Below are 12802 nucleotides of genomic sequence, written 5' to 3'. Positions count from 1 at the left end.
GCTAATCAATGATGTATTTCCAAGCAACGGCGGTGCGCGTTTCCACGAACAACTTCGTCCTAGATATCTAACCCCCGCGGCCTGGGGTGTCGGCGCGAGCAGGGTGGCGAGGTGTCGCGTTATTGTTGCCAGCGGGACGCGCAAAGTCACGGAGAATAATCGCAAGTTCGCCATTGAATCCGGAATGCGCCGAACAACGCAGAAACGGACCCGCATTGTGATCCAATGATTAATTCACCGCTGGACCAATGCCTGCTGATCCGCGCGCTAAACCGAGCGTTTAGATCGCTTCAAACAGCCCCCGGGAGCAACGAACTGCCTCGTCCCGCTCCTTCTTTCATCGCACCACCGCGCTTTACACGTAGACGCCAACAGCTTCGGTTACAGCTCGTTAGCGCGGGCAATTATTAGTCCCTTGCAAAGTTTCACGGTGTTTTCGTCCTTTTAAGGCAGCGCGGAGTTTATAAATCGTTAAGACGCTCGGTCCGAGCCTGTGAAAATGTAGCAATCAAGTCGCGAGAGCCCATCGATCTTGATTCGTTAACACCGTGCTTTGGTAAAATTTCTCCTTTTAACGACGCTCTCTGCCTTCGTTTTATACAGCCGGCGAGTTTGACCACGGTAGTACGCTCTCGTTCAAAGCGAAACAGTACGCGCAGGCGAAATAGTGCAGGATTTAGTTTGGACGTTTATTACGGTCACTAATTCTCGCGTTACTTTCAGATGTTCAGCCCCGTCCTCTTGACATCTTATCTAACATGGCTGTCCTACGTTTCGGGAGTGAAAAACATCACGCAAGGGGTGGCGAGGCATTTACGTTCGCTTGGATTTCCCGAGGGCAGCGGCATGGGGGTGAAATACCGAATATGTTATTAATTCTCCAGCGACTCGCGTCGCCGAACCCCGTTAACTCGATATCACTGTACACGAATCGCAGCTTACCGCGCCACTGCCTTCCCAATGGGGAAATATATTTTAAGAAACGGAATTTGCCGCGGCCGGGCGACAGATTGCTGCATGGAAATCGTTTCACCGCGGTCGCCGTCCAAACGGATGGTTATTATTAAAAAGAATTACCTTCGCGTTTCCAGATATTCTTTGCCCTCGGAGTGCCCGTCGATATCCCGAACAAATCGGTGCTATTTTCTCTGTACTTCGAGGCGAATTACGGCCTGCCCGGCGAATGGAACTCCAGCTATTATTCGGACGAGCCACATTTCCGGAAACGCAGCTTGGATCGACGCACGGCTTATGAGGTTCTCGTGAACAGATTGGACAGGTATGGGAATCGGTCGGAAGGAGCTTGGTCTTCTTCCTGGACAGGTACATGAATCACGTCAGTTTACAAAGATGATGTGCTTTAATAGCTTCGGGTATTCTGGGGAGAGTTGTTTACCACGAATGATCTGCGAAATAGCGAGCAGTCCTCCGACAGACAACGGAGTGGTCGGGGATGTGCTGCGGATTTTATTCACGTAAGTGTCGAACCTACTTGACACTACGAAATGAATGATCATTTACTATAAAGTAAATTTTCACTATAATGTAAATCCTGTGGTCGCTGTTACAGTCCATCCTCTTCGCGGGACGAAGATCTTCCTCGCGAGATCGTCGAGGCTGAGCACGTGGAAGATTGCGACAGCCACTATAAAAAATGCCCTCAGAGTCCATTAGATATGATAAGCCACTATCATCCCCGCGGCGGTACTTAAAGAAGCCACGATATTACCCAGCGAACTTCGTAGTGCTTAATACAGCTGATGAGCCCTCGTGCAATAAACGGACCTTTTAAAAAGCTATATAAATGCGCCGTGTCGATAATACACGCTGTCATCTCCGAGCAGTAAATAATTCTCGGGAGCACTTCGCCGTCTATTCCCGCAACGATATCAAATAATTATGCTGTTAAGTCGTTGGTGGAGTTAAGAACGTCCATTTATTTTCCGCCGTTACTTTTCCGCAACATTTATTACGTTATCTTCGCGTCGAATTCACTGACAAACAGAAACCCTCGGACCGAATGTTTGGGAAACACGCTATCTCCGTGGAAAGAATGATTTACAATTCATCGAGCCTCGCTGGCACGTACTCGCAGTACTCCGTTAACGTTTGCGAGAGCCTTTCTGGAATTTCGCATCGGGTAATGGTGACGATACTTACTCGCTATGAAGGATTATCGTACCTAGTCGCTTCGAGCTATCGGAGACACTTAGCCGACCGCATCGTTTGTTCGGGGCTACTCTTATTGCGCTAGATTCCGACGACGAAGTTTCACGGAGTAAATGAAATTGCTTGACTGCTGGCGAGCGTCTGGCATTCACAATTAATTCTCGCAATAACGATACACATGGACAACGACGACAGGGAGGGGGCACGGCGTGACACGTTACAAACGATAGCTATCGGCCGAAATTTACATACAAATGCTCCTACGGAAGAATTCGACGGGCAGGATTCTACGCGTAAATGCGTCCTGCTTCGCGCCGCTGCGAGGTCAGCTAAAGATAAACGCTCTGCCGGCTTTTGTCCAAGCGGACCGAGCCTCCCGTCTCCAGGTGTTCCCAGAATCGAGTTCTCGAGAGAGAGAGAGAGAGATGCGTTAGGCCCCGACGTTTTTAGCCAGAATGGGCAGAGGCCGCCTGTCTTCATCCATGCCCGGGCGGTTTCTACGTTGTAGGAGATAGTGAGACACGTTCTCGTAAACCACGAACGTGATGACCGTCGCCGGGGTGACTCTAGTCAGGTTCATACTCAGACCCTTGTAAAAGCCACGCCACCGTTCATACCTGCAATTAACCACCAGCAATACGCTTTCGTTATTTCGCTTCCTCTCTTTCTAGGGTCGGTTAACGCGCGGAACCTCTCAATCAGCTATAGTGTAATTTGTCTCATTCGCACCAGACTCGAACCGGCGTACGATTCTTGTCGCAGTATTCGAAGGGACGTCGCAAGCAAACGTTCTGCCAATTTAAGCGGCATCACCGGGAACCGGGTATATATTGCTGTTTGGTTCTCGGCGAGCTTCCAAGGACAGCTAAGCTCGTGGGCCATCGCGACGACTGAAGAGATGGATGAAGGAGTGTCTCAAAGTCCAGACGTTTCCAATTTTGCACAGTTTATTTCTCATTCCAGATGGTTCCTCGTCTCTGCGATATACGTTGCAGACACAAACGCAACGCGACGCACGTGGCACGCCCAAAAATCGTACTACTGGTGGTTTCACAAATGATCCGTCTCTATGATCGGAGTTACATCCACAGTCACATGCGCACACACCTCACGCACACTCAGAGAGACGGATAAACGTATTGCCCTCTTACGCGTCCTCGGTTCCCTTTCCGACGCGCTAATGCCCGTGGTCCCGCCACGGCAATTAATTTACCTGCAAGAATGTCCGCGAAAGGAAGTGCAATCGTCGCGAGGCCGCGTCGAGAACCGACGGGAAGGTACGGGGACCCCAGAATCGTGCGCACCTTGAGTGCTCTTCGTTCTGGGACGTCGCCAAGCCCGAAGGGAACATTGGGAGACGCGACACTGGGATTCCGCTTCGGCGAAGAAGAGAATTAATCACGAACCAGCGGCTAACCGAACGTGGGATAGTTTACCATTCCTTCTGTTTATTAAGTCGCTCATTGCTTATAAATAAATCCGACCTGCTTCGTAAATGTCTCAGCGACGTCGTGCTTTATTGCTACACTTCGGTTGCTCCGAGTACCAGACTCTACAAGGAACTTTGCAACATTCTCTCATCTATCGGTGCCTCGAGACGAGGTACTTGTTCATTGCATACAAGACATTGTAACGGGAGCAAGGGTAACAATAAAATTCTGGGTGATCGTTACATTCCTGCGAGCGCGCTCGTCTCGATTATTCTCGAGCGAGAATTCACCGATCGACGCCGTGACTTGCAGATCACGGGAAGACCCCAAAGAAACACGTCTGTCCTTGCGTAAACATGTCGGCATTTTTGTTTTAAGAGAAAATAAAATCGTACGCCGCTGCGGCAAGCATACGCGACCGTTTAATTGTAAATTCAACTATTACGCACACTTTACCCTTCATCCTCTATCTCGTACACGGCGAATTGCGTTTTTCAATTAGCTATGCCTTTGTAACAGCGAAAGTGGAATTCCGAGAGTGAGATTGATCAAAAGGGAAATAATACTAATTTACGCAAAAATCGAGGTGGCGAATATAACATCGTATTGGAGAGAGAGATGGCTCGAGTACACGTGACATTATATCGTGCGATGTGCCAGCCCGGATAGAAGTTACGAGAACGCGAGAGACAATTAAGCTAGGTGCTCTTTTCACAGATACATTGGTTTCCTTCTCGCGCTTTACAAGTGAAAGTAAAATTATTTTGTACACACAAGTCGAATAAATAAAACGTATATGCTCCGGTGATCTGTATAAATTACTACTATTTCACAGATCTCGTCGCGCGGCGGCGGCGAGATTTGAAATACCATTGGGTATATATATATATATATATATATATATACCTTTTCCTATAATCGTGAAGTAAAATGTTCTATGGTTATGCGAAACAGTCGTCTAACACAGATATCGACAGTGAAATAGTATATATTAGAGACTGCGTTCAATTCTTCCTAATAAAACACTAGTGCAGTGCCCTATATCTTTTGAAAGTGGACTTAAATAAGAATATTAAATTATGTACCTATCTCTAGACTCCAGAGACACTTGCGGTTCGAAAGCTTGGATGAAATTATTTCCACTAAGGGCAATAGAACTATTCTCGATAACATCGTTGCACATGTGCCCGCGAATTAGCTTCGTAAAACAATTTCCCGGGGCATTACGAACGACAACGTCGCGCATGTTTTATAAGAGCGGTGTCCAATGTTAAGTAATAATGCTAGCTCTTCGATTGACTTACGCTACTTTGAAGAATGAAACGACATGGCGGATGTACACAATGTGTTGGTTTACCATTTGTACCAAAGTATATTGAAGAGAGAAAGAGTGGGGAGAGACAGAGAGAGAGAGAGAGAGACGAAGAAAGAGCGAGAGAAAGGGGGGAAAAGAGAGGGAGAGTAACAGTTTTCTCTAATAATACTGTTTCAAGTGTACTCTCGACTATCGAAAAAAAAACCTTTCAAAATACAAAATACATGATTATACGCAAATAAAAATTGTTCCGCTGATCACCTCTATTCAGTTAGAGACCGTTCGGGGCTGGACAAGATCAATATCGAGGAATAACTCAATCTTGGTAAATCATAGAATATCTAAATGAGACTAACATCGTGTTCCTTTCCTGCTACAGTTAAAAATTTAGATTAATATAATCTAAAGAGTCAATGAGTGGTTGTAGGCACATTAGAAAATGTTTCATAAATTACGATAATTAAACAAATATTTGGTGTGACGTGTAAAAGGTATGGTGTTAAGCCTTTATAAAAACCCTTTATGCCTTCTGACCTCCATATCGATCGCACGCATTCAACGCTGCCACTGTAGTTATGATGATGGTCTTGAAGCCGAGCTCTTACGACTTGATAGGGGTAAGTAGACGCGGCGGCCATCAGCTTCGACACCGCAGCGAAGAAGATGTATTCCCATGTGTTCTGCAAATAAGCACGAGCCACTTGTAGAGTGGTCTCTCGGTCTCTCGGGGCCAGCTTCTCGCTCGGCGCGTATCGAACTTACCAACTTCGAGTCGATTGGGACATTCAAGTAGTTGTTGTACCAATTCTTCAGCTCCTCGTACACCATGAACTGAATCGCGCCGTGCGAGACACCGAACATCCCAGGAATGAAACCCTGTAACATTTTCGTGAAACTTGCATTCTGATAATCTGCTTACGGGGACGCGCTAATGTCCGCCTCTTTTTCGCGTGAATTTAAAGATCATTTACCCGGTATAAACCGTGGATCCCCTCTGTCCGATAAATCTTCTTAATCGCATCTACCGTGCCTTTGTACCGCAGCCTCTCCGGAAGATTCTTGTCGTCCATGTATTGCAAACACAGGCGTGTCTTTACTACCCAAAGTGGATTGGTCATCAGTAGAGTGAGGATCCCAGCGTCCGCTGCAGCGAACATGTGCCAGGACGGGCCCAATGGCTTCCTACTGTTTCCTCCTTGGATCCAACCTTTAATCGTGTTGTAGCTGAACAAGAACGATTCACATGTATTATACCCGATCGAACGCATCTATTGCGCGTGCACCACAGGTGGTCTAATAAAGCGGCTCGAGTTACGATAAAGAACGGCACAGACAAAGCGTCTCAGGGGGTTAGACCACCTTAGCCAGGTCAAGAAATATCGCATCTTTGGGAATTTATTTCTAAGTGACAAGAACACTTTTATCGATAAAAATTTTTCAATGCAGATAGAGACATCTTTGAATATATATACAATTTTTTTTTCAAATATCAAAACATTCTGAAAACTTTAAATGCGTTCTCGATTGGTTGAAAAATAACAAAACAGCTACACTTTAGAAAAATGCTCATTTTTTGTGTGTAAGAAAATGGACTTTATTTACACATAAGTTGGGTAAAAATTAAAATATCGGAAATATTGACGGTCAGAGGATAGAGAATACATTTAAGAACATCTGTGCAAAATTGTATAAAAATCCATAGAGTTTTACTCGAATTACAGCGTGCACCGTTTCGGAAAACGAGGTTTCGAGACAAACGCATTAAAGTTTTCGGAATGCTTTGATATTTGAAAAAAATTGTATATATTATTCAAAGATGCCTCTATCTTCATTGAAAAATTTGTATGGATAAAAGTGTTTTTGTCACTTAGAAATAAATTGCCAAAGATGCGATATTTATTGACCTGGCCAAGGTGGTCTAACCCCTTAAGCAAAATAGCACAGTACTAAATAGCTTCCAGCAGTGGCGCACCCAGAGAAAAAGGAAAAGCAGATTAATATAATCACGACTGGAGTAATTCAAGAGCTTTGCAACTGGATTTTATGCTTTAAATAAATTTTGATGATCGCCTAACGAATTTTATCAAATTCGCATTGAAAATATTTGTATCCCTTCCACTCGGCTTCCCCCAAGAATTAAATTCTGAGTGCGCCGCTGGCTTCCACTATGGAAGCTCTCATAGTAATCAGAGTATTAAAATCAATGATGGTTCTTACAAAAAGAAGTAGCAACCCCACGCACCGCCAGATCCTAAAACATTCGGCGTGACACCTTTGTAAAGTCCCCGTACACCTTCAGTCTTAACAATTTGTTCGATCGCGCTCTTGAGGCCCTTGTATTGCGGGCCCGTGCGTGTATGGCCATCGTTAACTGTAAAAACAGGAAGCAGTTCTGTAGGTAAATGCTTACAAGCGATACCACCGATTGGCACTGTTTCGCCTTGCTTAACTCATAAGGATAACGCCATAGCGGAATGAAATTATTTTTTTTCAACACCTGCATGAAAGGTGTGTTTTTATGCGCATTACGCGTGAATCGGAACGCACCCTTTGATAGCCTGCTGAGCGACAAATATGCACGTTCGATTGCTTATTTATTGAAATAAAAAGAAAGAAACTAAGGCCGGTATTCATAGTCGCCACTTATTCTTAACCCTTAACTGGTATCCTGGGGTCGCTCGTGACCCCAAGCACCCAAAGTTCGATGTACAATTTTCAGTTGTCTAAGTTGGTAAACTGAATTTCTAATTAATTTTATAATAATAGTTTAACTTTCTACGCTTCTATTATTTTATACATAAGATGAAAATATTCATAGTGGTTGCTCTAGTGTCGACTTTACAAATTTCTGTGTCCTTTTTTATTTGGGGTCTGCCACGACCCCAGTATACCAGTCACGTTTGCCAAAAACAGTATACCAGTTAACGGTTAAGCAAATGCTTAAGCATTCGGCATCCTTTGCTAGCTACTAGGTTTAGTAGAGGATGCCGCATGCTTAAGCATCTGCTTAAGAATAAGTAGCGACTATGAATTACCGGCCTAAAAGCACTGCTTGCAATAGAGACTCCTCGCTGCGCTGGGGCAGCAGACTTCACGCTCGTCGAAATCGCTTTCTTCTCTCCCTTGTCACGCAATGTAGTATTACTCTCGTCACGTGTCGCGGTTTGTCATACACGCTTACTTCGATGCTAGCCCCGTGACACTTCGTTGTACGAAAATCGTATATCATCCTCAGCGATGGCATTATTTGTTTCGATCGAACGTTGAACAAATAGGAGACCTATCGTATCTCTTGCTTACTTGCTAACCACAACAGAGGGACAATATGTGCAAAACATTTACGAAATTCACCCGATCTTTGTTACCCGCGATAAGTTATCAGTGCATTACAAATTTGCAAGCGCGACAATGTGGCTTAAAATCTTGCACAACTCATCGAGACGGTAACCGGCCTATCGTAAAATCAATTTTCAGTAATACTTCCTATCTGCGTTCTCAGAGAAGTTTTCGCAATAATTATATTTAATTTAATAATATAATAATTATATTTAATTTAATACTATAATAATTATATTTAATTTAATATAATAATTATATTTAATTTAATAATATAATAATTATATTTAATTTAATTTCAACCAGAATGTATTGTGTACTAAAGGTTTTCACTCGTTGATTTCAATAATAATAATAATAATAATAATAATACTGGATACATGACTGAACATATCTGTTATCTAGAAAACTGTGTACTAAAAAACGGATGTTTCCGTATGCGACGACTATTTTTAACACGATTTTCTAAACCCACGATCCTATAAAAGGGATTATCCTGTGGAGGTAGGTGCAAAGAAGACGAGAGGGGACATTTATTCTGCACCCATTCGTGAATTTCGGTGTCGGTTTCCTCGTGACGCACGGCTTGGATCACGAGAACGTCTTAAAATTTCATCGTTCCGTCTCACGTGCTTCTGACGCAATCTGTGGAATTTCTTGCTGTTTGGTTTGCGGCCAACGAATTTTACGACGAAAATACGCGTCCGCGAACGAGCCTCTTCTGCGTTAATCGGCATTTGCCTGATAACAGGGAATTAATGACGCGCTAGATAAGCTCCTTCGGTAACGTACCACTCTTTCGAGCTGCTAAAAACCAATGAATTATTACTTTGAACCGACGCGAGGCTGGCGAATCTCCTTTAACGGATTATGATAACCGTTATTTTTAATAACGAATCGAATCGAGTAATACCGGAACGATGTCTAGCCGTGTTATTTAATTTCATTCACTAAATGCCTGCGTTACGTCAGAGTGGTTTCTGCAAGCGTCATTTCATGCATACGCGTACATTAGATAACACGCGGCATTGTATATTCTAACCACCGCATTACTATTCCAAGAAACAATAGGGAAAAATCGTAATCGCAGTCGGCACTGTGCTGCTCGAGATCGTAGCGAACGATACGCGTGGAACGGAAATTTTCAGACACTCTTCCTGTCCTGACCTAGAACAGAAATCTCTACTTTCCCTGTTCCCAAATACAGTCGGAAGACCTCGCTTTCCATTTCATTCGAAACCATGGCGAACAGCCTTCATCTCCGAATTCCCCGATGTACACATACTTACTTTTACTTTTTCGCGCTACTTCACGCGGCGAGATCGCACGATCATTTGAATCTTCACTTAACATACTTTCTTCAACCACGAACAAATTGGGCCCAGTTATGCAGAAAGCTACCCTCAATGATTTGAAACCGAGTAATTTTAGTTCGAAGATTTGAATTGTTAGAGAAAAATTGATTTAATTCTATTGGGTATAATTTATTTCTTGTTATTGTTTTGCTATTATTTTTAACGGGTTATTTAATAGTGAGTAGTATCATTGATATTATTTTAAATATTCTGTAAGTTTTGTTTTTTATTAAATAAAGGTCACAGAATTATAGGCTTTTGTACTGTGTGTATTTTTTGTCATTTTGAGGGTTGGTAGCTTTCTGCATAACGAGGTCCAATTGGCAGTGGAACGTTCCCCGCCTAACAATCTCCATTAGGAAAATGAACTTAATATCCATACATTATACGTGAGTTCAGTGGATCAACGGTTATCGTCCGCCCTCGTGTATCCGCGCGAGTTCACGGTTTCGATATAGTATCGCGTTTAAGTCCAGGAATTCGATCCCATTCTACGCTTACCAGCAACAACAATGTGCCATTCAAATTACTACTCAACGCGCTGTCTGCGAAATACCAATTGTGAAGAATGTAAAATGTCCTCGGGAACTGATGAATACTTCGGATATTTTCATTGTCTGCTGCATCCTGGGTCGGTATGAACAATTTCGAATAATATTATTAAGTGTACAATAAGATTTATTTATTTAATGTACAAAGGTATTACACTGAAATTATTTTCGTAATATTTGTACCTGTAACTGAATAACTAGATAAGGCTACTTCGCCAGTATTTTTAACGATGCCGTTAGCCTAATGCTACCCAAATACGTCGAGCTCTAATCGCCGCATTTTTAACGACACGACTTTAAATCACCTTTACTTTGGAAATGCAATTACCGTCACTCGCGATTATAATAATCGAGCTTAGAATTCTAGATTCTGATCTAAATGGAATATTGCTAAAGACAGTTAAAAGAGTTGCCTTTCGAACCGTTAACGGAAACCCAAAGCATTTCTGTACCGGATAAAAATAATTTCTCGATAAACGCCACGTGCTTTCTCGATCTGACCTTGCCGCTGGAATGGATTCGACCGTCGATCAGAAACGGCGTCCAATATCGGCCAGACCATTCCACGGAATAACCACGTATATTTGCCTTTCATACACTTAACAGCCCGTTTACATTATGAACAGCCCTAGCTAAAGTACATACATACGTCCAAACAATGCCTCGGAGTTAAATAACCATCCAATGTGCCGATCAGAATATAAGCGAAACATTAACGACCTTTGTTCTTTACCCCCACTAAATCCTTCATACGTGAAAGACATTTCGTTAAGCATGTGCCACTGCTCGACAAGCTAATTCATTACTCAAAGCGAATTCATAGAGTCTGCAAAGCATTGACGTTCGTCTACAGTTCTATACCTACAAGTTCCGCAATGGCACCAAGCCTGACTTCACATCGGCGTCGTGCATTCTCGAAAACTGATTCCGCGTGTTACAGATTTGGCGGTTAGATATAAACAGCCGCCTATTAGTCACGGGTGGCTTGACTGACGTAAAGAGGAATGTATAGTATGTACCAATAATCGATGTCGCGTTAACTACTTTTTTTTTCAGTGGACGAGTTGGCGGTAAGCCTGCATCAGAGTTTCAGAAAATCTGATCGCGTTAAAGCTACCTATGCTGCATGATATCGATCATGCCCCACGGTAGAAGCTATGAGTCACGCGCGAGAGAACAGATAGATGGAAGAAGGGAGTGACGGGGGAATTTTCCGTGTCCTCGAGCGGGCGAGTATCAAGTGCACTGCGTGCACCACGTGCGAGTATGTCGGGAGGAGGATATCGAAATACCCACCCGCCATTTTGCAACGGGGACCCGTTATGTCGTCAGCGAGTCTCGGCAGACACTCACCTGCGAATCTGGTCTTGATCAGGTCCAACGGGTGCAGCATCAACGTCGAGATCACGCCGCCGGATATCCCCGCGACAAAATGCTCGTACTTCAAGTGGCTGAGAAGTCTAGTGTTGGCCACCGGCGTGCCGCTGCTGGTCTTCATCGGCGACATTTTTCCCATGACAGGCTGCTGCTGTTGGTCGTTTGTTACCGATCCACCACCGCCAGTAGAAGATCCGGTCGCATCCTTTGTGACGCTAGCAATACTCGGGCATGTCTCTTGATCCGCACCTGGCAGTGTGCTCGGCTGAACGGTAGCGTGAGACACGGCCGAAATCGTTCCCAGCACGGTCCAAGTCGATTTATTTCCTCTCGCTCACTCCTTTTAATCGATTACGCAACACAACGGACCGTCACTCGCATAAGCACGACCATACCAAGCGCCCGGCAGAGACTGACTGGCCGAGCCACGCGCGCTGCGCATAGGCTCCGCGCAACTTCACGCTCGAACGCGCTGCCCCTCCCGGCGGCGAACGGAACCTCCCCGCTCCGCGCGGCAGATTCAAACGAGCGCAATTACTGGTCACGATTACGCAAGATAATGAAAAGCCTATTCTGTTGCGGAACTTGAAAATTTAAAACAGTTATAGGAGGGATATTATGAGACTAAGTTTATCCTTTGAATGTGTCGGAATGATGATGAAACTGTAACGAAATAAATCGATTGTATATTATATGAATTGATGAATAAATTATAGTCCATTAAATTATATAGGAGAATGGTAGAAATTGGTCAATTTTCGACCTGGCTGGCAGAGTTAAGTAAAAGGTTATCTAAATAAAAATCTGAAATTATGAATAAAAGATAAAAAGATTTAGGACGAACAAAGATAATTTTTTTAATCAAGCCGCTGAGTGTCGAGCCCGGCCGAACGACGAGTGCCAAACACAGAGAACGCACGCGTTAACTTACAATGTAGTATCGTCCAATGACGAATATCACAATTTTCATAATTTTCATCCTATCTTTTTGAAAATAATACCGAAGCCGGAAATTCCAAAAGTTCTGAAACATTGTGAATATGTAGGGGATTTCCTCCCGATTTACAGACAACCACAAAAATCTACGTACACTCTACACATCGTCATATTTTAATAAAGATACATTTTTTGATAATAGTATATGTACTGAACTGTTTAATATTTACAGTTAGGAATATTTGGAAAAGTTATGAAAAATAAAGTACAATAAAATACGTCGCCAGCCAGGTTGAAAATTCACCAATTTCTACGGTTCTCCTTTAAGGCACA

The 12802-nt window shown here is 43.6% G+C and overlaps 2 protein-coding genes across 2 annotated transcripts; one reads left to right on the top strand and one right to left on the bottom strand.

Annotated features, from left to right (window-relative positions):
* Positions 1-723: 723 nt before the first annotated feature.
* On the top strand, positions 724-1844 carry LOC143376566 (uncharacterized). Its single transcript, XM_076827045.1, has 4 exons — positions 724-852; positions 1092-1279; positions 1368-1475; positions 1571-1844. The coding sequence occupies exons 1-4, from the start codon at positions 724-726 to the stop codon at positions 1710-1712; spliced, it is 567 nt and encodes a 188-aa protein (XP_076683160.1). The 3' UTR covers positions 1713-1844.
* A 73-nt stretch (positions 1845-1917) lies between these two features.
* Positions 1918-11963, bottom strand: LOC143376703 (solute carrier family 25 member 32). Its single transcript, XM_076827309.1, has 6 exons — positions 11510-11963; positions 7132-7285; positions 5886-6138; positions 5677-5790; positions 5449-5594; positions 1918-2786 (listed from the first exon to the last, which is right to left on the bottom strand). The coding sequence occupies exons 1-6, from the start codon at positions 11670-11672 to the stop codon at positions 2600-2602; spliced, it is 1017 nt and encodes a 338-aa protein (XP_076683424.1). The 5' UTR covers positions 11673-11963; the 3' UTR covers positions 1918-2599.
* Between the last annotated feature and the right edge of the window lie 839 nt (positions 11964-12802).

Source organism: Andrena cerasifolii, chromosome 14 (assembly GCF_050908995.1).
Source record: "Andrena cerasifolii isolate SP2316 chromosome 14, iyAndCera1_principal, whole genome shotgun sequence".
Classification (NCBI taxonomy): domain Eukaryota; kingdom Metazoa; phylum Arthropoda; class Insecta; order Hymenoptera; family Andrenidae; genus Andrena; species Andrena cerasifolii.
This window is presented reverse-complemented; position numbering and strand designations above follow the sequence as displayed.